Source organism: Hemiscyllium ocellatum, chromosome 5 (assembly GCF_020745735.1).
Source record: "Hemiscyllium ocellatum isolate sHemOce1 chromosome 5, sHemOce1.pat.X.cur, whole genome shotgun sequence".
Lineage (NCBI taxonomy): Eukaryota > Metazoa > Chordata > Chondrichthyes > Orectolobiformes > Hemiscylliidae > Hemiscyllium > Hemiscyllium ocellatum.
The window spans coordinates 29,671,007-29,697,299 of record NC_083405.1 but is presented as its reverse complement, the minus strand read 5'-3'; the positions used below and the strand labels follow the sequence as shown (position 1 = coordinate 29,697,299).

General features: G+C 40.7%; 1 protein-coding gene across 2 annotated transcripts in view; it reads left to right on the top strand.

The window, feature by feature from the left end:
- The window catches only part of cpvl (carboxypeptidase vitellogenic like), a 105,135-nt gene extending 80,851 nt beyond the window's left edge, over positions 1 to 24,284 (top strand). For both annotated transcript variants that reach the window (XM_060825362.1, XM_060825363.1), the window contains exons 11-13: positions 266 to 439; positions 8,613 to 8,795; positions 23,486 to 24,284. In XM_060825362.1, the coding sequence (XP_060681345.1) occupies positions 266 to 439; positions 8,613 to 8,795; positions 23,486 to 23,587 (459 nt within the window). In that variant the 3' untranslated portion in view covers positions 23,588 to 24,284. The remainder of the gene's footprint in view (positions 1 to 265; positions 440 to 8,612; positions 8,796 to 23,485) is intronic.
- The last annotated feature ends 2,009 nt before the right edge of the window (positions 24,285 to 26,293 follow it).

The following is a 26,293-nucleotide window of genomic DNA, read 5'->3' as shown; positions in this document are numbered from 1 at the left end:
AGGTCTCTGGGTGGGGTTAGATGGTGGTGAGTGGGATGAATAGACTCAGCTACAGTGGTGATTTTCTCTTGTATTTAGCAAACTGGGAACTTTGAACAAAAGCTGGTGAAGTTGAAGGTATTCAAATGAAAAATTTGAACTGCTTAATCAATATCTCTTAACTAATCTTATGTGATGTCATCCTATTCATAATGTAAATGCAGGATTTTAAAATCTTCTATAAGCACGATGCTATTTGATGTTTTCATGGATTTATTTTTGACAGGAGCCCTTGGATCAAAGCTACTATGGTGACTATTTATCACTGCCTGAAGTGAGAAACTCTATTCATGTGGGAAATCTGACCTTCCATGATGGATCAGAAGTGGAGAAACATCTTTTGAAGGATATTATGCAATCAGTGAAGCCATGGGTAGCCATATTAATGAATAATTATAGGGTAAGTGGCACTTTCTGTAGAGGTGAGGCCGCTGGAAAAAATTCTCAAATGTTTAAATAATTATGGTTTTTGAGAGTTGAGAAGCTGCACTTTGTGAGCACAATACCAACATTTTGGTCAGATTGGAGAATACAATATAATAGTAAAAAATAAAGCAAGAGTGTTGAGCACTTGCACTTACAGCGCATGCATACAATCATTCCAAAACTTTCCATTCAGATGAAATAATAAAAAAAGTCACTGAGTTAAGAGAGGATACATTGAGGGGATGTCAACAAGAGGGTTTTTTTTTAAACTGAGTTTTAGAAAAAAGATGGGCAGAGGAAGTTGTTTAGATGAGAAGGAAAATTCCAGAGCTTGAGGTTACCGGCAGAAGGCATTGTCAGCTTATGGTGAGATAAAGGGAAGAGACAATGCAGAAGGGAACAGAGACTGAGAAGCATGAGTGTGGTGCTTCAATATGGTAAGACAAAGATGGAACTGGATGAGGCAGTGGACAAATTTAAACAGCAATGTTGGGAATTTTTAATCTGAGGTGAGGGTGAGCAGCAATCCCATTTTAAAAGCAAATAGACTTTAACTGAAGGGGGGAGCTATTTACAACATTACCTAGCTTACAGATCAGGAATGAAGAGGCTGGACACCAATAAGTGCATTAGAAAAGTATAAACAGATGCAAGCCAGTACATGCTGTTTTTGATAAAATCAAGCAATTTATTTGTGTTAGGGCCTTTTAAAGTTTATTGTTGCATGTGTGATAGCTTAAAGGTGCCAACTCATGGCAAGTTTCAGGCAGCTGTGCAGCATAGAGGGATCATCTAAATAAAGATGCAAGCAATGAGGAATTCAAGGTCACAGCCAAAGATGGCATTATCATTAATCAAAACCAAGGCTGAGGGAGAAATTGTTTGCCATGTTGCTTCTCCTGTATCAGATTCCTTACTGCCTCACTCCACCTCTACATATTTTATATTTCCCTTCAGATCTCTGGATACCCACAACTGGGAGCCATCATCGCAATGGGATTGAGTTATTTTATATAAGCTTAGCAGAATCTCTTTGCGTTTGTACTCTACATTTATTTATAAGGCACGTCAAAAGTCCTGGAGTGGAGCGCCCATTGCGTATTTTTTTTGTGAGCTTATTGAGGCCTTTAAGAATCAGTGTCATCCCAGGCTGGGCCCCCATAATTATATAGACCCAATGATTAGCAATGTATGCATTCATCTTTTCCTGGCCATGAGCAAGTGGGAACAGGACATTGTGTTCCAGTGGAAAGCTATGAAAAAGATGGAGAGATCCTGGGGATGAGAGGTTTACTGAGGGTAAAAGGCTAGTGAATTCTGGGAAGCATGGGCATGATAGACCAAGATGAAGATCACTGAAAATGAAGGGTCCCTCCACTAAAAGGGGCATATTTAATTTGCTAACAAGGGTAGCACAGTTCATAATTAAATAAGCTTTGTGACAGCTAGACAAATTAAAAATAGGCATCACTTTACAGGCTTGGCTCCAATACTGTCAGTGTCATTGCATGTGATGCAATTATTATGTTGAAAACAAATTATGATCAGGAAATTGCATTTTTCATGATTACTTATCAGAGGTATGGTAGAATGGTGGCTCTGTAACCGGACTTGTAATTCAGAGATCCAGGATAATATCTGGAGACATGAGTTCAAATGTCACCATGATAGCTGGAGAATTCAAATTCACTTAATCAAATAAGATTAGAATTTTTTTTAAAAAACTGGCACCAGTAACAGTATTGACAAAAGTACCAGATTGTTGTACTTAAACTAAAACTGGTTCACTCATGTCCTTCTGGGAAAGAAATCTGCCATTCTTACCTTGTCTAACCTATACATGACTCCAGATGCACACAATTGTGGTTAGCTCTCAACTGCCCACTGAAATGGTCGAGGAAGACTTCAGTATTATTCAAGAATTAGTCTTTCTGCCCTTGCCTTCTCAAGGGCCATTAGAGATGGACAATAAATATTGAACTTGCTTGTGTTGTCCTACATCCAATGAATATGAGGGAAACAACCAATTTTAAAGAAAGGAAGAAAGTCTGACATTAATGTAAAACCTTTCATGACCTTAGGATGTGCAAAACCAATGTACAGCCAATAAGATATTTTGTAAATTTTGCCACTTTCCTAATGGAGGGAAGATATCTGAAAACAGCATATATGATAATGACCTCATTATCTGTTTTAGTGGTATCAGTTAAAGGAGAATATTACCAGGACTCCATAACTACCATGTTCCCTGATGCAGTTGTCATAGGACCTTGTACTTGAAAGGGAAGGTGGAACTTTTTTGGCTTACATCTCATCCAACTTGGATTATGTGCTTGAGATTTTGTGCTGAATCTACACCCTTTTGACTCAAAGGCACAATTTTATTTTGTATTTATTGGATGTGGGCATTGCTGGCAAGGCTAGCATTTATTGCCCATCCCAGATTGTCCAGAGTCAACCACATCACAGTTACAGGTAGGTCAGGCCATATAATGATGGCAGATTTCCTTCCCTAAAGGAATTAGTGAACCAGATTGACTTTTACATCGATCGAGAGAGGTTAAGTGACTTCCATTAGACTAGTTTTATGTTGAATTCAGATTACATAATCTGCCACGGTGGGATTTGAACCCATGTACCCAGAGCATTAGCTTGGTGTTCTGGATTACAATTCCAATGCCATAACCACTACAGCACCATCTCCCTTAAGTGTTACAAATGGAGCCACATCAAAGCAAAAATAATATTGCTGTGTGCACATTACTTTATCATTTGGAAGCTAAGTTTGGATGTTGTTATTGACAGGTTGGGCAGGTGGCTATGGAAATACCCAGCAGTTACATCGATGTCATTCTACACAGGAAGATGTCATAGAGTCATAGAGACTTACAGCATGGAAACAGACCCTTCGGTCCAACCTGTCCATGCTGACCAGATATCCCAACCTAATCTAGTCCCAGCTGCCACCATACAGTTCATATCCCTCCAAACCCTTTCTATTCATATACTGATCCAGATGCCTTTTAAATGCTGCAATTGTACCAGCCTCCACCACTTCCTCTGGCAGTTCATTCCATACACGTACCACCCTCTGTGTGAAAAGCTGCCCCTTAGCTCTCTCTTATATCTTTCCCCTCTTACCCTAAACCTATGCCCTCTAGTTCCCGATAGGAAGGAGACCAGAACTGCATGCAATATTCCAACAGTGGCCTAACTAATATCCTGTACAGCCGCAACATGAACTCCCAACTCCTGTACTCAATACTCTGACCAATAAAGGAAAGCATACTAAACGCCTTCTTCACTATCCTATCTACCTGTGACTCCACTTTCAAGGAGCTATGAGCCTGCACTCCATGGTCTCTTTGTTCAGCAACACTCCCTAGGACCTTACCATTAAGTGTATAAGTCCTGCTAAGATTTGCTTTCCCAAAATGCATTTATCTGAATTAAACTCCATCTGCCACTTCTCAGCCCACTGGCCCATCTGGTCAAGATCCTGTTGTAACCTTCTTCGCTATCCACTACACCTCCAATTTTGGTGTCACGTCATTGAATTAAATACTGCAATGGCTGATTATCCAGTATAGAAAGTTGTTAGCATAGGAAATATACAGCAATAATTTAATTAAAATCCAGTGCACGCTACTGATATTATTTTTAGTTGGGCGTTGTTTTCCTCCTCTTTAAAATTGTCTTCGCACAAAATGTCATTTTCCAACCTTTCCAACTCCTGTCCTATATTGTGATCTTTCCTTTCCTGAAATTGAGGACTTCCTCAAACGTGGTCATCAGAGTTCTTGTGAATATCTATGCCATTTTCTGTAATCCCGCTCCCATCCACTCTACTCCCTTACAGAACATTTATCTTCACCTTCTATGTCACCAACCTCCACATTCAACAGATGCTTTAGATTGATAACATTTCTGCAATCTCCAACGTGGAAGCGGCAAGAACATTCATCAACAGACACATCGACCTGGACCCCTCATACAAACCACTACAGCTGAAACTGACACCCGGAAGCGGCAAGAACAAACCACTATAAATACCGGAAGAAACATCAAAGCAGCGATTCACAGGAGGCTCCAATAGCACTGATGATGTTCCCTAGCCAGGGAACGAAACGTTTGCAGCAAAAACTTCCAGCTCGGCGAACAGAACCACAACAACGGACACCCAAGCTACAAATCTTCAACCAGACTTTAAACACTTACGGGCGAGAAACGCTGAGACAAGCCAGGAGATGGGAATCCTGCGCTAACCGCCTAAGCGCAACACATGAACAACTCCGGTTCCTCCACGAGTGCAGAAAAAATCAAATCCTGCCACAATGTGTCAAATACAGACCTCCAGTAAATAATCCACAAGCCAGGGAAACAGCCAAGAAGAACGGATTCAGGATTGTCCAGGTAATGATCACAGATGCTCACAACCGACTACACAAATACAAGCAAGAAATTGCGCGCCAAAAGTCGTTAATTTTAAAAACCACTAATCAGGAATGGACCCGGACCATAGAACAGGCTATCACTATAGGACAGAACAGGACAACACTTCGCAAAAAAACGGCACTAAAAGAAAAAAATGGACAAACTAACCCACAAACAGGAGGACACTACAACACACACCTGGGTTAAAAACCTCTCCCACAGACAGCTCACAGACATGGAAAGAACTATACTGGCCAAAGGACTCAAATACAACTACAGGGATGCCAACACAGCAGACTTCCTAGCAGCACTAGAATGCACACTCAGGAACAATGGACTGACAGAAGAGACACAACAAACAGTGAGACAAACGGTCGTACCTATGATGATAAGAAAACGACATACACATAACCTCAACACCAAGGAGAGGGAAGCACTGAAAAATGACAAGAACATAATCATACTACCGGCAGATAAAGGCAGAATGACGGTCATCTTAGATAAATCAGACTACATCAATAAAGCACAACAACTACTCGCAGACACCAACACCTACCAAATGAAGGATTCCGACCCCACACCACAACTCACCAATAGAATAATCAACACACTAAGGAATCTACAAAAAAACGGACAGATAACCAAAGCAGACCAGCAAAGAATGAAACCTGAAAGCAACAACACCCCCAGATTCTACGGAGTACCCAAAGTACACAAACCAGACATCCCACTCAGACCCATAGTATCACTACCAGGGACACCAGCATACAAACTGGCCAAAGAACTACAACAAAAACTGAAACACCTAGTCAGCGGATCCAAACACTCCATACAATCAACACAGGAATTCTTGGACATCATCAGGAATACACACATAGACAAAGAAGAAACCAGGGTATCATTCGACGTGACGGCACTGTTCACATCAATTGACAAAACCCTAGCCAGAGAAACAATAGCCAACCTACTGGACATACATAACAGAACACAGGAGGCCGAACCTATCAACAAGGACGGCATACTTAAACTACTAGACCTGTGCCTCACCACACACTTTACATTCAACAATCAGATATACGAACAAATCAACGGAACACCCATGGGATCACCAATCTCGGGACTCATAGCAGAGGCAGTTATGCAAAGGTTAGAACATACAGCCCTACCACAAATCCAACCCAAACTCTGGATCAGATACATCGATGACACCTTTGTAATCATCAAAAACACAGAAATAGAAAAAACACACCGAATCATCAACGCCACACTCACAGGAATACGATTCACGAGAGAAGAGGAAAAGGATAGCCAACTCCCATTCCTAGACGTGTTAGTAGAGAGAACACCCAACGGAGAATTCACCACAAGGGTACACAGGAAACCAACACACACAGACCAAGTCCTAAACTATGAAAGTAACCACTCCAACACACACAAACGAAGCTGCATCAGGACACTATTCAAAAGAGCCACAACACACTGCAGTACACCAGAACTGCGAAAAGAGGAAGAGGAACATCTATACAAGGTATTCGCCAAAAACGGATACCCACGCAACTTCATCACCAGATGCCTAAGAGATAGACCACGGAACGAGGACATGCCACTACCAAAAGGACTAGCCACACTACCATACGTCAGGAGCGTCTCAGAACTGACAGCCAGACTACTGCAACCCTTAGGACTCATAACAGCACACAAGCCAACTTCCACACTCAGACAACAACTCACTAGAATAAAGGACCCAATAGCCAGCACGAGCCAAACTAACGTAGTTTACAAAATACCATGCAAGGACTGCACAAAACACTATATAGGACAAACAGGAAGACAGCTAACAATCCGCATCCACGAACATCAGCTAGCCACAAAACGACACGACCAGCTATCCCTAGTAGCCATACACTCAGACAACCAGGAACATGAATTTGACTGGGAAAACACTACCATCATAGGACAAGCCAGACAGAGAACAGCCAGGGAATTCCTAGAGGCATGGCATTCATCCACAAACTCCATTAACAGACACATCGACCTGGACCCCATATACAAACCACTACAGCTGAAACTGACACCCGGAAGCGGCAAGAACAAACCACTATAAATACCGGAAGAAACATCAAAGCAGCGCTTCGCAGGAGGCTCCAATAGCACTGATGATGTTCCCTAGCCAGGGAACGAAACGTTTGCAGCAAAAACTTCCAGCTCGGCGAACAGAACCACAACAGTGGTACCACTGTCACACATGTTCCTCCCTTTCCGGACTGTGAGCTTTGTGACTCTAGTCCACTCCTCGATTACTTATAGTGTCTGCTCCCATTCCCATAGCAGCTTCCTGTGTCAGTACAGGCCGTTTTTACTTCCTCCTGTTACGCTGACCAAATTTGCAGCCACTCCTTCCAGGTGAAGTAGCGATTTTCTTATACTTTTTTAAATTTAGCATATATGGTTCGCTTTTCCTGATGCTGTTCCCTCTTCTTTGGGAAGACGGAACACATATTGGGTTCTCATTTCGTGGAATTTCTCCATTCAGTTTGCAAGCATGACCCCAAGTTTGCTGTCATTTTAACTTTCCACTCCACTCCTATCTGTTCTTAGCCTGCTCCTATTGCAGAGAAACTCAAAGGACAGCATCTCCTCATTCGATTGAGTCTTTTATTGTTTTCAAAATTTGTGTTCAATAATTTCAAATCCTATCCTCTGTTGTTTCAGAGAGCAACAATTCTGTTATTTCCATTTATGCCTCCTCTAGACCATTTGTTTTGTTCAGTCATTTGTCCAGTTTCCATACCTTTTGCCATTTTAGTTATCCCCTCTTTATCATTTGACCTCCCTTGTCTTTCACTGTTTTACAGGCCTTTTCCTGTGTACCTTCTCAAGTCTACACTTTTGTTTTCTTATTGTTACACTTACTTAAAACCTATTTCATCTCAACTTTTCTGGTTTCTGCTGAAAACGTGCATCAACAGAAATGCTGCCCAAACTGCTGAGTGTTTCTAGCATGTTATACATTTTAATACATGTCCTGGTGCTGTACTCAGTCAATAAATTTAGTAATCTTATAATTGGATGTTGAGGTTTGTGATAAACTTCCTTTTACTTTTCTCTCTCCATTTTTAGAGGGACGCAGTTAGCTTCTGTCACACACACAGAGTTTTAGAGAAACAAATTGAAAGTCAAAACTTACTCAAGATAATGTTGGGTGGAAACTTGTCAGTTCCTGAAAGTAATTCATGGTTTGTTATCTAGACTAATTACGCCTCTCAGGCCTGCAGTGCATAATGTACTTTAGTCTCTGCCATGTGTTCAGGGATCACTTGATTATTTCCACATTGCAATATGCGCACAGCTGTGAGGGCTTTGTATAGAACACTTGACAATTGTTCTGTCCTTCAGTTACAATTCTTAAGTGCAGCAAAGATTTTTGAAAGTATAAGAAATGCTATTTCATCCAATTTATTGGATTATTTTACACAAATAATGCTGAATATTTAAATACTTTGCATGGTAGCAAGTGGAGTAGCAAATGATGTAGCAGCATGTATGTTGAATTGTCATGATCCAGACCATTTTTAAACAAAAAACTTATCTACACCAAAAGTTTTGAACTTACAGACTGAATATTCAAGATGCTTCACTTTGTATCCTAATGCAATAAAGTGGATTTTGGATAATGTCCTTCATATTTCCTCTTCTGGATTTACTTCCTTCAGGTATTGATGTATAGCGGTCAACTTGATGTAATTGTGGCAGCTCCTTTAACTGAACGCTTTCTGCTTACTGTGCCATGGTCCAAAGCTGAAGAATTCAAAAACGCAAAGAGAAACTTTTGGTTTGTCAATCCCAATGACACTGAAGTGGCTGGCTACGTTCGAAATGTTGGTGACTTTTATCAGGTACTGCGATCATAATTATTTGCTGAATTTTTTTTTAAAACACAGTTTGGTAGCTGTGAGTTACTAGGCAAGTTTTCCTTTTGGATTTCATGAGCCTAAAATGAGGCTGATGTCAGAATCTGAAGTCTGGACTTTGGAGGGACAGTTATCAGATGTGATTTTTCCCAAAACTGGCCAGTGACTGGATATGTAGCTGGCTCGCCAACCAATCAAGGACAGCAGAAGTCTTCTTGAAGCTGGAGAATCAATAGAAGGCCCTCTGGGATTGGCTGAAACAGCAGGCTGCATTTTTCAATAATCTGGAGTGGACACTCTGCAAAATTGTGATGCTCTATCTCCAATATTTTTAACCATAAATAAGAGCTTCAACATTGGCCACCATTATGGAAGGTGATGTTCCGATTGACATCTGACAATAGTGACCAGATTTTCACAGAGCTAGGCAGAGTCCAGAGGCTGATTTTCTTTTTTCAAAATGGTGGGTGTGGAGCCTGGATGCAGAAGGCCCAAGATTTCTAGTAGATCCCATTCATGCTGGCAGCGGGGAATAGGAGCATGATGGGAACAACAGGTGGGAAACCTGAACTCAGCAGGGTCATTTAAAATTAGTGCTGAGTTCAAACAGACCTGGTTTTTACTGTTCTAAGGATCTTAATCCCACATAGGGGGAAACAACAATTTATGGAGGAAGCAAATTTTGATGACTGGCTAACTGTCACGACTAGAAGTAATTTAAAACCCAGATTGTTAAGCATGAAAAAGATAATACAGAGGTCAGGTAGAAGAGGAAACAGCTAGCTACTGCTACAGTGCAGTTTTGGAGACAAAACAAAGCTGCAGATGCTGGAATCCAAGGTAGACAAGCAGGAGGCTGGAAGAATTATATAAATGATTTGGATGTGAGCATAGGAGGTATAGTTAGCTGAAAATGTGTTGCTGGAAAAGTGCAGCAGGTCAGGCAGCATCCAAGGAGTAAGAGAATCAATGTTTCGGACATCAGCCCTTCTTCAGGAATCTGCAGTCCTCACTTTCTCCTAGGAGGCATAGTTAGTAAGTTTGCAGATGACACCAAAATTGGAGGTGTAATGGATAGCGAAGAAGGTTACCTCAAATTACAACGGGATCTTGATCAGATGGGCCAATGGGCTGAGAAGTGGCAGGTGGAGTTTAATTTAGATAAATGCGAGGTGCTGCATTTTGGGAAAGCAAATCTTAGCAGGACTTATATACTTAATGGTAAGGTCCTAGAGAGTGTTGCTGAACACAGAGTCCTTGGAGTGCAGGTTAATTGCTCCTTGAAAGTGGAGTCGCAGGTAGATAGGATAATGAAGGTGGTGTTTGGTAAGCTTTCCTTTATTGGTCAGAGTACTAAGTACAGGAGTTGGGAAGTCATGTTGCAGCTGTACAGGACATTGGTTAGGCCACTGTTGGAATATTGCGTGCAATTCTGGTCTCCTTCCTATCGGAAAGATATTATGAAATTTGAAAAGGTTCAGAAAAAATTTACAAGGATGTTGCCAAGGTTGGAGGATTTGAGCTAAAGGGAGAGGTTAAATAGGCTAGGGCTGTTTTCCCTGGAGCATGGGAGGCTGAGGGGTGATCTTATAGAGGCTTATAAAATCATGAGGGGCATGGATAGGATAAAAAGGCAAAGTCTCTTCCCTGGGGTGGGGGAGTCCAGAACAGGAGTGTATAGGTTTAGGGCGAGAGGGGAAAGATATAAAAGAGACTTAAGGGGCAACCTTTTCATTCAGAGGGTAGTATGTGTATGGAATGAGCTGCCAGAGGAAGTGGTGGAGGCTGGTACAATTGTAACATCTAAAAGGCATCTGGATGGATATATGAATAGGAAAGGTTTGGAGGGGTATGGGACGTGTGCTGGCGGTTGGCGACCAGATTGGGTTGGGACATGTGGTCGGCATGAACAAATTGGATCAAAGCGTCTGTTTCCCTGCTGTACATCTCTATGACTCTATAACACAGAGTCATAGAGATGTGCTCCCTCCCCTACCCCACAAGGGCTTTTATTCTAGCTGAGCAAAACCCTCCAAAAACACTTATTCCAGCAGGATGGCAACGTATGCATTTTGACAGACCGTAGTAAGAGGCCATTAAAAGAGTATTTGTCTTGGATGTAATAAATGAACTAGTGACTGGCTATAGACCAATTGCAGATAAACAGGATTTGTGTAGTTTGGTGTTTATTGGCCAGCATGGAAATGGTGGGCCGAAGGGCCTATTTCTGTGCTGTATGACTCGATGATTCCTCTTCAATTTACAGAGCTTCCATCTTTTTTTTAAAAGAGAAGGGCCATAGCAGCAATCTGCCAGAGATTGCCACTTCTCCAAAAATCCAGCCTGTACTTATCACCAAATTGTGCTACAAAGCCAAACTTTAAGCAAATGCCAAAATCTATATTTATTAAAATCTCATTTAGCCCATTCCTCATTGTCCTTAGTCAAAGCTAACCCCTTTTTGCATTACTGAGGAACTATTAATGCCAGAAGTCCCCTCGTTTGATGAGACTGTAGATAATGCCTGATCTGCTTTTCAGGTGGATTTAAATCCATTTCATCAGAACTATTTAGATTTTTTATATGCAAAGTTACTGCACAATAATTGGTTCTTGTGTTCCTTTCATTAAAACAGTAAAATAGTTAATTGGTTGAAAAGTGATTTGAGAAGTGCTTCGGGCAGCATGGTAGCTCAGTGGTTAACACTGCAGCCTCACAGCGCCAGGGACCTAGGATTGGCTCCAGCCTCGGGCATCTATCTGTGTGGAGTTTGCATGTTCTCCCTGTGTCTGCATGGGTTTCCTTCAGATACTCTTGTTTCGTCCCACAGTCCAAAGATATGCAGATTAAATGCATGGGCCATGCAAAATTGCCCGTGGTGTCCAGGCTGGATGGATTTGCCGTGGGAAATGCAGGGTTACAGGGACAGGGTAGGTGGAGGTGCATCAGAGTGGAATACTCTATGGAGGTTTGGTGTAAACTCAGTGGGCTGAATGGCCTGTTTCCACACTGCAGGGATTTTATGTTCTGCATCATGAAAGAGCATATATAAATGCAAGGTTTTATTTTATGTATAGTGTCGATTCGCTAAATAATCTTTGGGTGAAATTCAGATGCATTTTAAATCCAGACCCTCCAGTGGCGGGTCTTTATTTAAAATGTTTTGGTGACTGGAACTCTTCAGACCATCCATTTCTTGAAAATTAAAGCAGTTATAGCCCAATTTATGAGGCGGTCTGAAATCATGTTTCATTATATTTGTACAAATTCAGAAGCCCAGCGATGCCTTAAAACTCATCCAGATGGCAACTGCAATGAAATTGGAAGAAGGAAGTTTGAGATTTTTGTTTAAACCACAAGCAGAATGATGCCATTATGTTTTCACTTTGATAGCAAATTTGCACATGTGCAGAGCATGGAATTGAGTGCTGTGGGAAAGAAACCACAACTTAGAAGTTGAATTCAACTTTAAAATATCTAAAGGGAGTATCCCCTATGTTCTGCATTATACAAGTGTAGGCATCTTGTACAAACTGAAGTATAGTTTATTGATGATAAATAGCTACTTTATCATTTCAGTACATTTATGTTTAGGATCAGAATTTGAACATAAAAATGAATGTCAATCAAAACACAGACGATGTATTCTGGTGATAACAATGCTGAACATATGAAGAAAGTCAGCAGCTGAAAATGAAAGACAAGATTGAGTTTGGATGAGGCATTGTATCAAGTATTCCTTTGTTTAAATTATGGAGAGTGTTAACATTGATAGCGAATTGTCATGTGCCATCAGTGCAATATTTAAAAGAAAGAAAGACTTCTAGTTTTTCTCGGGTGTATTCATTAATGGCCTGAACTGCAGATATTATGTCTGTTGTGCATTCGTTTTCTACATGGTTGCTGGGAAAGTGAAAGGTTGGACATTCACCATCAGTTAGAATTAGAACATAGAACTGTTCTACCTGTCATGAATCATGAGGCAATGTGGTGGAAATCAAATCCCAGGATTCCTAGACCAATCAAAACTGTACTAATTTGATTAAACCACTGAATTGCACAATGCTACTTACTGTCTAATTCAGGTTAAAAGAAAATGCAAACTTTTTTTTAATTAACGCAAAAATTGTTATTTATTAAAATCAAAGTGTTTGATTAACTGTTTAACCAATGAGACGAAAGAAGTCTGAATTATTAATTTGTGACGCTATAACTTAACTGTGTCTTCTTCAAAATTGCCATACACAAACAAATAGACAAATTCCACAAGTGTTATTGGGACTGTATTCATCTAGACAAATGGAGAGTATTCCAACACGCCACTGATGTCTGCTTTGCAGGTGGTGGATAGACTTTGGGTTTCAGGAAATAGGTTGATGAGCCTGTTGCACTAGCTACAGCAGTTACTTGGCTGTCTAGGTGAGATTCTGGTCAAAGAACAAGGTGCAAAGCTTAGAGCTTTTGCTGGCTTGTGACCAGAATTGAAGGGTGAGGAAGTATGGTTTTTATTCAAGACTTCTTCCTCGTGTTTACATTGTGCATAAGACTTGGGCCAGAATTGAGTATATAGTGAATTTCAACAGTTGCCAATCAATAAAGCGATGCTTTGCCGATTCCTGATGAACCAAATAACTTCAGATCCTTTAGACAGGTCAATACAATGGCTGAATTAGATTTTGAATGGGACTTTAAATCAATTGTATTTATTTACTTATAATTTACACTAGAACTAATACTTCAGTTCTTTTTTCAGGTGTCTTTTAAACAATGTAGATGAGAAGGCTAATCAATCAAACACCAAAAGGCTATAGGACTTGAATTTTCAGTAGCAGTTCTCCATGTGAGTAGACAGGTAAATGGAAAGCATCCTGGAGAAGATATCAAGTATTTCCCTTTCCCAAACCAGAGACGTGAACCTGAGCAAATTTAACTGGAGCAATACTGCTGCACTAAGCCCATTTGACTAACACTGATCGAGGTCTAGGAACAGCTTGCTGATCCATCTCCACAGTTTCTTCTCTTGTAAATCTTTTCTGAACCCTTTCAAGTTTCACTATATTTTTCCGATAGGAAGGAGACCAGAATTGCATGCAATATTCCAACAGTGGCCTGACCAATGTCCTGTACAGCCGCAACATGAGCTCCCAACTCCTGTACTCAATACTCTGACCAATAAAGGAAAGCATACCAAACGCCGCCTTCACTATCCTATCTACCTGCGACTCCACTTTCAAGGAGCTATGAACCTGCACTCCCAAGGTCTCTTTGTTCAGCAACACTCCCTAGGACCTTACCATTAAGTGTATAAGTCCTGCCAAGATTTGCTTTCCCAAAATGCAGCACCTCGCATTTATCTGAATTAAACTCCATCTGCCACTTCTCAGCCCATTGGCCCATCTGGTCCAGACAATTCTGTTTGTCCCTCCACAGATGCTGCCAGACCTGCTGAGTTTCTGCGACACTTCTGGTTGTTTCCAGTGTCTGCAGTATTTTGCTTTTTTTTAAAAAAACAGGTGTACTTCATGGATGTTTTTGGCCTGGAAGAAAGTTTTGTAGTAGAGGGCCCAATTAATGACGTTGTAACTCCTCCTTTTTCCTCATATATTTACGACTTTTCATGTTTTTCCACTTGAAAATTCATTTGCCACTTGTCTGCCCTAATCTAGTACCTTTACTGTGGCCTTTCAAAGTACTACAACATTCTTTACAAAGTTCAAAATGCTTTGAAGTTTTGTGTCATCTGGAAATTTTGGAACTGTACCCTGTACACCAAGATCTAAGTTTTCTTTTTCATTCAGTTGGAATATTGCATCCAGCTTTTGACAGCACACCTTAGGGAAAATGTGAAGGTATTAGAAGATGCAAGACATATCTGAGAGACTGGTACATAACATCAGTTACATCAATATATTCAGGATGTTTGGAGAACCTTCCTTGAACATGGGAACGTTGAGAGGAGATTTGAACTGATTTAAGACTTATGAAAGGTCGAGATGGAGAAGACCGGAAAATCTGCTCACATTAGTGGAAGGCTCAAGGACAGGAGGATGTAGAATTCATGCAGTAGGCAAAAGGAGCAATAGAGACATAATACCCACAACCTTTTTACTCAGCGAGTTGTTAAGATCTGGAATGTGTAGCCAGAGATTGTGGTGAAGGCAGGGTTGATCAACGCATTGAAGAGGGAGTTGAATTTCTGTCGGAGAAGGAAGAATGCGAGAATACTTTGGGTCTTGGGGAGAAGCATTCAGTGCATTGTTCATTTGGAGGACTGGGGTGCGCACAATAGACCAAATAGCCATCTCCTGTGCTGGAACAATTCTTAATTCTGGGTTTGTTTAAAAATTACAGCTCCAGATATTTCCAAGGTTTAGGCCAGTGTTAAAATTTCTAAAGGACTATCTTATAAATCTTTGGCATGTGCATCAATATGCTTCTTTTGTTTACATTACTGTTGCCAAATACATTTTTCTTAGGAAATACTTTTGAATGAAAACTTAGCAGCTGCGAAATGTAGCTTCAATTCTGTGAATACTTAGAAAGTTTGTATTTCATGTTGAGAGTGTCTTTCTAACATATCTGCATGTACCTTTTAGATATTTCACAGCTTCTATCAGTTTACTTGCATATCAAACCCATTGGGAGTATGGTTAGCTTAGATGGCTAGCATATGCCCCTGATTTATAGCAATAGCACAAGGTTCAATCCCCATTCTGGCTGAGGCAGACTCGAAGACTTACCTCCACATCCTACCTGTCACAGTAAACGGGGGTTTCAGCATATAGTCACCAAGGACCTACTTTCAGGCAGAGAGTATACCAGCACGGGTTAGGAACACAATAAGCCCACTTGGCTCTGAGACCTGCTGTACCATCAAACTATACAGCAGCTGATCTGAGCAAAGACCTATTGCTTCAGTTATATAGAATGTTGGTGAGACTGCACCTTGAGTATCAGCTGCAGTTCTGGACCTCTTCCCTGAGGAAGTACGTATTTGCAATAGAGTGAGTGCAGCGGGAGTTTGCCAGATTGATTTCTGGGATAGTGGGAGTGACCTTTGACAAGACTCTGTCAGAATGCTTTGACACTTAGAAGAATGAGGGGCGATCTCAAAGAAACTTACAAAAGTCTTAAATGGACAGACAGAGTGGGTGTAGAAAGGATGCCCCCCCCCTCCTCCCCCCAAAGGGTTTGTGACATTTATAAATGAATAAAGGGGAGGAATCAGTTTCAGGATAAAGGCAGGCAAAACTCTCCTGAACACACATGGAGACAATCTGTCTGGTGTTCACTCCCCCCCAGCGCTTGAATAAAGCAACTTTGTAGATGAAAATGAGTAACTTGAACACATTGTAAAAATAAATCTTTGTCCACTGTTTCTTTAGTTTGAAGGAGTTTTTCTTCCCAGTTTTTGACAATAGTCCATAAGATTAAACTTTATACCATGAATGTGAAGTACAGAGCCAGAATTTCAGACTGAGGCATGAATTGTAAGCCAGGACTTGGAAGTGTTGGCTTGCAGGATTTGTCATCTGGTGAACGTAGGGGTGGCCTAGGGTCAGGAAGTGACAGGTCCTAAGGCAGAGATAAAAGTGGCTAGGTTAAAAGACACACCTGTTCACTAATACCATTGTGAGGCCCTCACCCTCAAACCCAAAGACCAATATTTACTTTAAACTGAACTTTCCATTCCCATGACAACATTTTGAAGCTCTAAAGCTGTCAACATAAAGAAACATCACTTGAATAGCTGTTTTTCAAAAACGCAGTACACTTTATGCAATTGTAAAGCTGTCAAAATGAGCAATCCCTGGAGAGCTGTGTGAACAACCCCTGTTCAGTACAACATGAGTGGTTTGAAAGGCAGCCAAGCATTCAAATTGACCTTCTCCCAAAAAAACTATCGAATTAAGCCCTTCTTGGTTCAAGTCCCACCTAATCCAAAGGTGTGCAGTAACATCTCTGTACAGGTTGATTGGAAAATATCTATAAATTAGCCCTTGTGAGCAGATTGCATTTGAGTGTTTAAGGAATGACAGGGGGTCAGCCATCTGATAAGACACCAAAGCACCAAAACAGATGGTTAAGTTGAACTTCAAGAAAAAAAATTAAAGCAATGAGTTTGTTTTACAAAATTAGATTTGCATTTCAAACTGGACTTGCCTTTCAAAATTGGGCACTGCAGAATTGCACTTTATACAGTGGAATGTTTCATGCATCTGAAGTTTTTTACCTCTTCCATAATGCTGTTCTTTTCCTTGAGATTTTGACAATTGTCAGAGCTAACAACGAGGCAGCATATTATTTAATGCTTGCTTACCTTTTTGAATTCAATCTCTTTGTCAGTCACTGTAGTAAAACAGATATACTATATTCTATGCATTTCATAATGGTATGTAAAGTAGGCAACATCTTCTATACTCAACCTTTACACAGTTCCCAAGTGAAATCCATGGTTGCCTCATGGTTCATGACACCTGCGTTGGTGTGATTCACATCACCTTCTAAAACTCACACACTGCCATAGTTCTACAATGCCCGCTTCTGCAATGGTTCCAGCAGTGTTGAGGCATTTGGATCCCAGCTTGTCCCAATACACGCCCAATGAAAATTGCAGTGTGATGATTAGGGGCTGGGGGTATCTGGGGCCCTGCGTCCAGGTGCCACTTAGAATTTTTAAAGCCTAAGCAATGTGCTTCACTGTACATCAGAATGGGCAATCTAGCTCTTGAGGTCTGATTTAATAGAGAGTTGAGTGGTGGGAATGCAGTAATGTGAAGCCAGTGGTGCAGTCGGTCAATACTTAGCATTTGAAAGTACCTCTAGTCACCTTGTTAATTTTTGTGAGGTCAGTGTACAGTACTGTCTTTAACACTGCATTCAGCTTCTTGGTGTTTTGCTTTGAACACTGATGTCCAAGGCTCTCTACGACTTGACCATGCAAATTTAAGAGAGTTGTGCAACATTGCAGGTATATGACATCTCTTTACTCTGTTCCATCTGTGATGTCAGGGCATTATATGAAAACTGTGGAGCCTGCTGTCTCATTTTTTTTGTGTCATTCTTCTCTGATTTCCTGCACAAATGCATGCAGGCTATCTGTGGTGCTGACAGGTTAGTATGTTGGACCCTGTACTATGCAACTAACTCTATACCCAGGGATCATTATTCTGAATAGATAGCACAAACTTGGTATGTTTCCTGCTTTTCAATAAAGCGTCACAGGATAACCATGCATTGCAATCATTGTGTCCATTTTCCATAGCCCACATTCCATCTTGTTTCTTACAATTCCCATAGTGTTCAGGGATATGTAGGTTAGGTGCATCAGTCAGGGGAGATGTAGAGTAATATGGTAGGGAAATGGGTCTGGGTGGGATACTCTTGGGAGGGTTGGTGTGGACTTGTTGGGCCAAATGACCTGTTTCCAAACTCTGGGGATTCTATGATTCTAATTCCCTTCCTGAAGGTTAGCCACTGAAAGTTTGTTTTCTCTGGCTGGAGACATTACAATTATCTGAAATGAGGAGACATTCCTTCACTCTGAATTGTGAACCATTGGAATTTTCTATCCTAAGATGTGGATGTTTAGTCACTTAAGTAGATTTTCAGCATGAATTGTTAGCTTCCCAAGTGAATTACAGGACATGGGAATGGGGGAAGAGAATGCCTTGCAGTAGAAAGTGAACTTTGATCTTGTTGAATGGTGGAATTCAGATGAAAGTCAAGTGTTCTACTGCTGCTCCTATCCCCAATGTTCTATGACAGTCTTCTGATTTCTTAATTTCACTTGATGCTGGTGAACTCTTTCAGTGTATTTGGAGCATTCCTTACTGGGCTCAAACAATAACATCAATTCATTTTAAATGAATGGTACCTAGCTATCTAAAGAGTGTTTCTTTTCTGAAGAAAAATGTCACCGGTTAATAGCCATGCTAAAATGTTGCATTTTCACACAAACTACAGAAATTTTAATCCTTCTGGTTGTTGAATTTTAATTTTATAGAATTTCTATACTATAATTTGACAATACCATGATGCCTCAAATTTGTAGTGTGCCTTACCTGTTTTAGAAGAAAATCATTTCAGTACATTTTAAAAAGGACTGGGGACACTAAAGTTAGGTGTTGCAGGAGATTTAGGAAACATGTAAAAATCGCGACAAACTCATGTCCCCTCACTCCTTGCTTGGTACATTTTCAAATAAATTGTCGTGTACTCCTGCAAGCGAAACAAATATATGAACCAAAGCACAAGCTCTAGTTATTGTTGCTTCCCTTGGTTACACTATTGTACAAGTGGACAAGGTTGTAACAGTAAGAGCTTACTACATTTATGGGGTCAACCAGCTCCATAGAATCAGTGAGATTATTTGTGGTAGCTGAAGACTTTGTAACCACCTTGTATTTTCTTATTTTGTTCCTGATCGCCTCTGGACGGAACTCTGTTTGCTTACCTCTTAACAAAACCACCTGAAAGTCACTGTTTGGTGGTTACTGTAATCACCAAGGTGTGGTGCTGTTTGATTACTTTCCCTCGGTGACATTTTTCCTTTTATTCCACTTCTATCCAGGTGAAGTTGCTTTGTTGCAGACCAGAAGTGCAGTGGGACGGAGTGAATCAGTCTGCATCACAACACTTCACAGTTATAAATACTAGCTCTTTCAACTTGCAGACACTGCTGTTCCATAGTCAACTGTAATGATTTCAATCTGCTTAAAACTAAACACTTTGGATCACGATTGTGAAATTGTTGATTATTAAAGTACCATCAAATGCACTCCAAATAGAATGCACTCCAGTTGAGTCAAGTCTTTATATTTAAAGTATGCATTTTTTCATATTTGGGTTGAAGTTTTCAGCAGTTTTATTCATGGCATGCTAAGTCAATGAACATTTGCTGTGTAACTCTGTAGCAGGAGAAATACTACAATATTTTGAGAAAATTTTGCTCTTTTTCATCTTACTCTTAACCGCAAGAGTTGTTATCTTGTGAATTAATTTAACTTCGATCTGTTTATGTGGTAAGGGATGGGAATGCAATTTAACCCTTGTAGAACATAAACTCCAAGCAGCAGACTATTAAGTTTGTGCAGAGATCAATGCAACATGCATATTTTCAGGGCACTTTGAGCAGATAATATATGCAAGAATTTGTGAAGAAATTTGCAGGTGGGGAAGAACAGAGAAGAGACAACTTTGATATAATGTTATTACAAGATTGAATTTCCAACGAATGCAATCTCAAGGTGATGCAAAGAGTTTTTTAAAAACAGCATTCTCCAGCATCAGGAAGCAAATTTCTCTGTAAAAGTGACTATGCCTACTTGTAAAATAACGTCAAGATTAGAGTGATGCTGGAAAAGCACAACAGACCAGGCAGCATCTGAGGAGCAGGAACATCGATGTTTCGGGCTGGAACCCTTCATCAGGAAACCTTCACCCCGATGAACGGCTTTTGCCCGAAATGTTAATTTTCTTTCTACTCGGATGCTGCCTGACCTGCTGTGCTTTTCCAGCACCACTCTAATGTTGACTCTAATCTCCAATTTCTGCAGTCCTCACTTTCGCCCTGTAAAATAACATAGCCTGCACAACAGAATAAAAATGAGTTTATTTATTTCTAACCCTGTCCCTGACAGCTTCAAACTCAACCGCTAGCCTTCCCATCATTCTTGTGCAAAAAAAAATGGAGGATGGCTTCAGAGTCTCACTTCTTGCATCTCTCAGAGCAGGCCTCACCTCTCATCACTCCCGGAGCAGATCTTGCTGTTTGCACCTCCCGGAAAAGGCCTCGCCTCCTGCCGCTCCTGGAGCAGGTCTCGCCTCCTATCTCTCCTTGTGCAAATAGCCTTCCTGCTTATCTCTGGCCTCCCATTGCCCTTCAGCCTAGATTTTTGAGGTGAGGTCTGTGGAGTGAGTCTTGAACTCTCACCCTCTTCTGACTTGGAGATAAGAGGATTTGGAGCTTTGACTGACCCGTCCTCTGAAGTAAAGCTTTAAAAAGTCCATCCTGTGACAAATTCTCATTTGAAATTGGAACTTTATGTCCTCTTCAAGCAGACCTAAAAGGTACTGTATGTAAGATTAGATTCATGAGGGGAAATTTTAACTTTCAAGATTGGTTTTTGGAAAGGGCTGCGTGTAGAGTGGAAAGTCAAAATCGTTTTTTTTTGAAAATTCGAACAAATCCAGAGGTGGATGACAAATCTGATCTCAGGAGATGGGGTCCCTCATTGAAATGTTTCATCTCTCTTCCAACTTTAAATACTGAGTTTTGGAATCATAGCAAAATCCATGAATTGTCAAAGCAACTTTAGAAATGTTGATTGGAAATTTTCAAACACATTGCCTTCCTGGCTCAAAGCCATTTGGCAAACAAAATGGCCTTGAGGTGGTTACCCTATGTCTTTATGTAGTCATGTGATTGTGCCAATGGTGGGGAAGTGGTCAAATTGACTGCCCAAATTTGGGTGGCATATGGGGAGACATGGTGGTGTCCCAAAGTGTTCTATGAGGGCGAGTGCGTTAGAGAGCCCTCTATGCCTTGGACATACAAAGTTGTAGTATGGCCATCCTTGCAACAATAATAGTATATTGGTGATTAATGGCATCCACTGACCCATCCCCATCCATGAGTCGCCAAGATGTGGCGGAATAGGATTCCTGAGTTGGAGCTCATCTGCTCCATCTGTTTTTTTTTCATTCTCTCTCTCTCTCTTCACAATTTTTGTTTTTTTTCTCTTTTTTCTTTCTGTTCTCGGGCAGTATTGGCGATGTTCGGGGTGAATGTGGTCTCCAGGCCTCAGCGTGGACTTGAGATCCCAGCCTCAAGGTGAAGCCTGGTGTAGTCTGGGTTGGAAGCACTGTTATTCTGAACTCTTAGAAAAACTTTATTTGTGTCATTTATTGATAGACATTTTATTTCTTTAATTTTTCCCCCTAAGAGTTTGCACTTAAGAATCTGTATCTAGGTACTTTGGTCCCTAAGATGGTGTCATTAAGTGGTGACCTATGAACATTTCAGTGTGCTCATGTAAGTACATGTGACAATAAAGCTAGTTCTAATTCTAAAGTCCCCAATTCCCCAACTCCTCCCTCACCTTTCTGAGGGGGTCTCAGGCCATTGAGATGCTCTCTCGCTCTGTCACGCTCTTGCTCTCTCTCTCTGTCCCCAAACCTGCAGCTCTCCAGGTGGCTCTTAACTGGCTATTGCTTGCAATACATTTCCCCATTCCCTGTCCCCCTCTCCCTGGGTCCTGCTGCCAGTTGGAGCAGATAGGCATCTCGCTTTCAGACATGGCTCTTGGACTTCTGCCACTGCCACAAAGATTCACCCCACTGTCTCTGGTTGGGGAGTGGGAAGCTTCAGTCAAGGATCATTGGAGTTCTTCTGAAAGGTCATTTAGTTCCTGTCCCCACCAGTGCTGCCAGAAGAATTGAGGATAGGCAGCTGCATAGGTTTGTTTTCCACATCATGTTTGCTACATTTCCAAATCTGTGCCTAGTAGTCCTTGTGTCCCAGGAATTTTAAAGGTAATAAGTTTTTCAAAATCACCTCCCCCAAATCCTGATGGTTTCATTGAAGTTTTTGAAGTTTCAACGTTGTGTCCTTGCCTATGCCAGCAGTTTATTATGTTAAAAGATCAAAAATGAAATATTGGCAAATTACAGAGCAATAGATCAGGGCTCAGCACTTCATTTCCTCACCTGCTGTTCTCCCTTTTGCTATTGGGAAGTAAAGTTTGCATTGTCTTACCGGACTGGTGGAGGTTTAACCTGAGGGTTGACACCCTTCAGGCAAGAGGATAGGTTGAGAAAGAGAGTCTTTCATGCCAGCGTCAGCTTGTGTGGGAATTGAACCCAAACTCTTGGCATCTGTCTGCATTGCAAACCAGCCATCCATCCAACTAAGCAATCTGACCTCTGTACAGGAGCTAGTCACTTTTTCACGCCACAAATAAGTGCAGAAATTGTGTCCTGGAGAATATTTCTTACACATCTTCGTAGTCACCTTGTGCCATAAGAGGAGACCTAAACTGCATCAATTCAGAGGTGTTAGCTGGCACAGTTTGAGTCCAACTTCAAGAGTTGGTGGTCAAGGAAGGTGTGTTCATGGCGCAGCCAAACAAGTTGAATGTCTCCATACAATTCCTTCTAGGACTCACCAACAGCAAGTGGTAAAAGTGACAGATTCCTGATCAGCTCTATGATGGAAAAAGAGTTGGAGCTTCTTCCAGTACTATCCATACCTCCATATCACCCCATGCGTGGACATTTGCATGTTGACACAGCAACTCCGACTCCCTGCATAAACTGCAACAAGTCGCTACCATGTCACAGCATTAAAAACAGGAAAAGAAACAAACTTCTTTTGAAATGAGGTCGATCGTGGCAAATTTGTACTTAATTTCAGTGTGATGTATACTTTAAAAAACCATTGCCAGCAAAGTTATTTTTACTCTTTGAGCTTCAATGCGTAGAATATTGCATTATGGATGAGGATTTCACTTCATGGTTGACAACAGGGCAATCTTCACATGACTTTGATCTGCAATGTGTATTGAGTGCTCTTGGAAATTAAATCTAGGAGCGATTCAATATGAATGTTAGATTGTGATTTTTATTTTGTTGTTATTAACTTATTAAAGTATATTTTATATTTTCTTTTCAAGGTAATTATACGAGGTGGAGGACACATCTTACCGTATGATCAACCTGAAAGGGCATTTGACATGATTGACCGTTTCATCTCCAGAAAAGAACAATTCCTTTGATTTGTATTGTGGAATTAAATCTCTCTCGTTTTTAGTTTATGATATCACATTTATTAAATGAGAAATCAAAGTATAAGAGTATGCAGGATTTTACTTTCATCCCTCCATTTTAAGTTGGTGCCAGGAGCAGGGACCAGACTAAGGTCATTGACTTGGAACATTAACTTTGCTTCTCTCACCGCAGCATGGGCTCTCTAACACAGATCAACTGGTTAATTTTCCATTTGGTCTCCAATTTCTCAGAGGTGGGGATAATTTCCAGGGGGATCACGCGAAGGTTGGTGGAATGGGGTGGGAAATAATGGAAAAGTCAAATTTTAACTTGCAGTTCTACAGCTGCCATGGCATCCTGACTGATTCTGCAGTTTAGAGAGCCCATAAGTGTGTTGCTGAGTATTTTCAGCACATTTTGCTTTTATTTTAGGTTTTCAGTTTTCACTTCAGATTTTCATTTTCTGTGGTATTTTGCTTTTGTGAAAGTATTAAAAAGTTGTGATTTGATATTTTTATTAAGTTCTTGTAAAACTCAAATATGAACTGAAATAAATTCTTTGATATTGTTGATTCATAATGTGTGATAAATTGATGTCTACGTAGGCAATGTTACCCAACAGCCATTTCTGTTAAAATGTCAATGAACACTTTGTCAATGGGCGAAAAAAAAAGCAGACTTTGAGTAAACTCATTTACAAAGAAATGTTTTTGTGGTTGAATATAAGAATTTATTTTCTTTGGAGGAAGCTACATTTGTGAGAATTAGTCACTTTAATCCTTGGTGGATCTGAAACATCTACCCTCCGTATTTATGTAAAAATACTGGTAGGATGAAAAGAAATATTAAGTGGATGAGAAGAGGACAGTTGAAAGATGGGATCTTGTTGCAAAGAGCAGGGCTGTATTTTACTTGAATAATGGGATATTAAATAAACCTAATAAATATTCAACTTATTTTTCTTAATAGAAAAGGTTTCTTAAAATTGTTGGATTATTTGAATTAACTTTTCCCAGGAATATTCACTTTGAATTACTAGGACCACAAAAAGTACTGTCATCAGGCCCAGATAAAATGATCTATCCAGATTACTGAAAACAACTGAGAGCTGACAATGGACATCACATCTCTGGTCTGCATGTCAACTTCTGGCTCAACCCCCTTTTCCCAATAGTACTTTTGGTGGAATATGGGGTGAGTGAAGGCAGAAGTCTACCCATCTGCAAGCAGCAGATAGCCAATTGGTCCATTTAAAGATCTTCTAAGCCAGACAACCTAAATCAAATGGTTAATTTTCCACTTGTTCTCCAATTTCTCAGAGGTGGAAGCAATCTCCAGGGGGATCACTGGGAAGATGGGGGTGTGGGGTGGGAAATAATGGAAAAGTCAAATTTTAACTTACAGTTCTACAACTGCCATGATATCCTGATTGACCCTGCAGTTTAGACAGCCCATCCTTAACTTGGTGGGGCAAGCCTGCTCTCTGGCCATTAATTGGCTGTTCTGGTGAAAACCTATTGAGTGACTGTTCCCCACACAACATAGGTTTCGGACCCCGATTTGAGCCTAACAACAGAGCTCTGGAGCATGCAGATGACTATCTGCATTGTGCATAAGCATCTCTAGTTCAAAACATGGGACAAAAGTAGTCAACATAAGCAAACCAATGACCTGTAATGCAGGGTAATAATGAGTATCTTATGCTTGCCTGGTTTTCAAGAAAATTGATGGGGCTATTTTTACCTTGGTGAAGAAAGGTGAGCAATAACTGATTGCCAGTTTTATATCCTGCTCAAATTTAGTTGACGTGAAGTCAAGAAAGTTGGGTGGCATATAAAAAGTGTGGGTGATTTGGGTCTGTCTGGCATTAAACTGACATTATCCCAATTATATGATTTTTAAAAAAGAGACGAGAGTAAGGTATGCACAGGAGGAATAAGAGGGACAAGAAGGCAATGGGAGACAGACACTCTAGACAGGATCGATCTTTGAAGTGTGAGCTTTTTGGAGATGGCTGATCCTTGAACAAACCTGTGGCTCTTCATACAGATGCTCATAAACATCTCTGCCCTCATCTACAAAGACATTGCATCTTACAGCACTAACCACTGTGTAACCATCAAAAATTCATTTTGGCCGTTTCTAAAGATCAACTACAACATCTTGAAAATAGTTGAATGTCAAAGCATTTCACAAATCACTGATGACTTTTTTGGCCAGAGCTATCCAATATATTTGCCCTAGATTTGTCCTTGCAGGATTTCCCTGCTGTTGCTGGATCCTGCTACGTACAGTGTATCACCATTTGCATTTGTGGCCGTTAAACGATTACCAGTGAAAGTTATCAACATAAATGGCTTTGATGCCCTCAAATCCAGCTTGTGAGGGACTGCAACCAGAGCTTCTTTCATTGGTGCACTCACTTTCCTGGCAGCCATCAGAGCAGCTTCATTCATTGCCTGGCTAAGCTTCCTCAGATCTTCACTCCAGCTTCCTCGGTCCCTCCAAAGTATTTGAACAAATTCTACCTGTCAAAAGTTATCTCCTCAAGATGTGACCATCCATTCTTCCATTCCTCAACATGAACACCAGACAGAAGTACAAAGATAATACACTCAGAGTTGCTCAGCAAGACTAGCATTGACCTGGCAATCAGAGTTGTGACGATGCACTTCCAATGTGTTCACAGGTGAAAGGCTCCTTGCAATACTCCC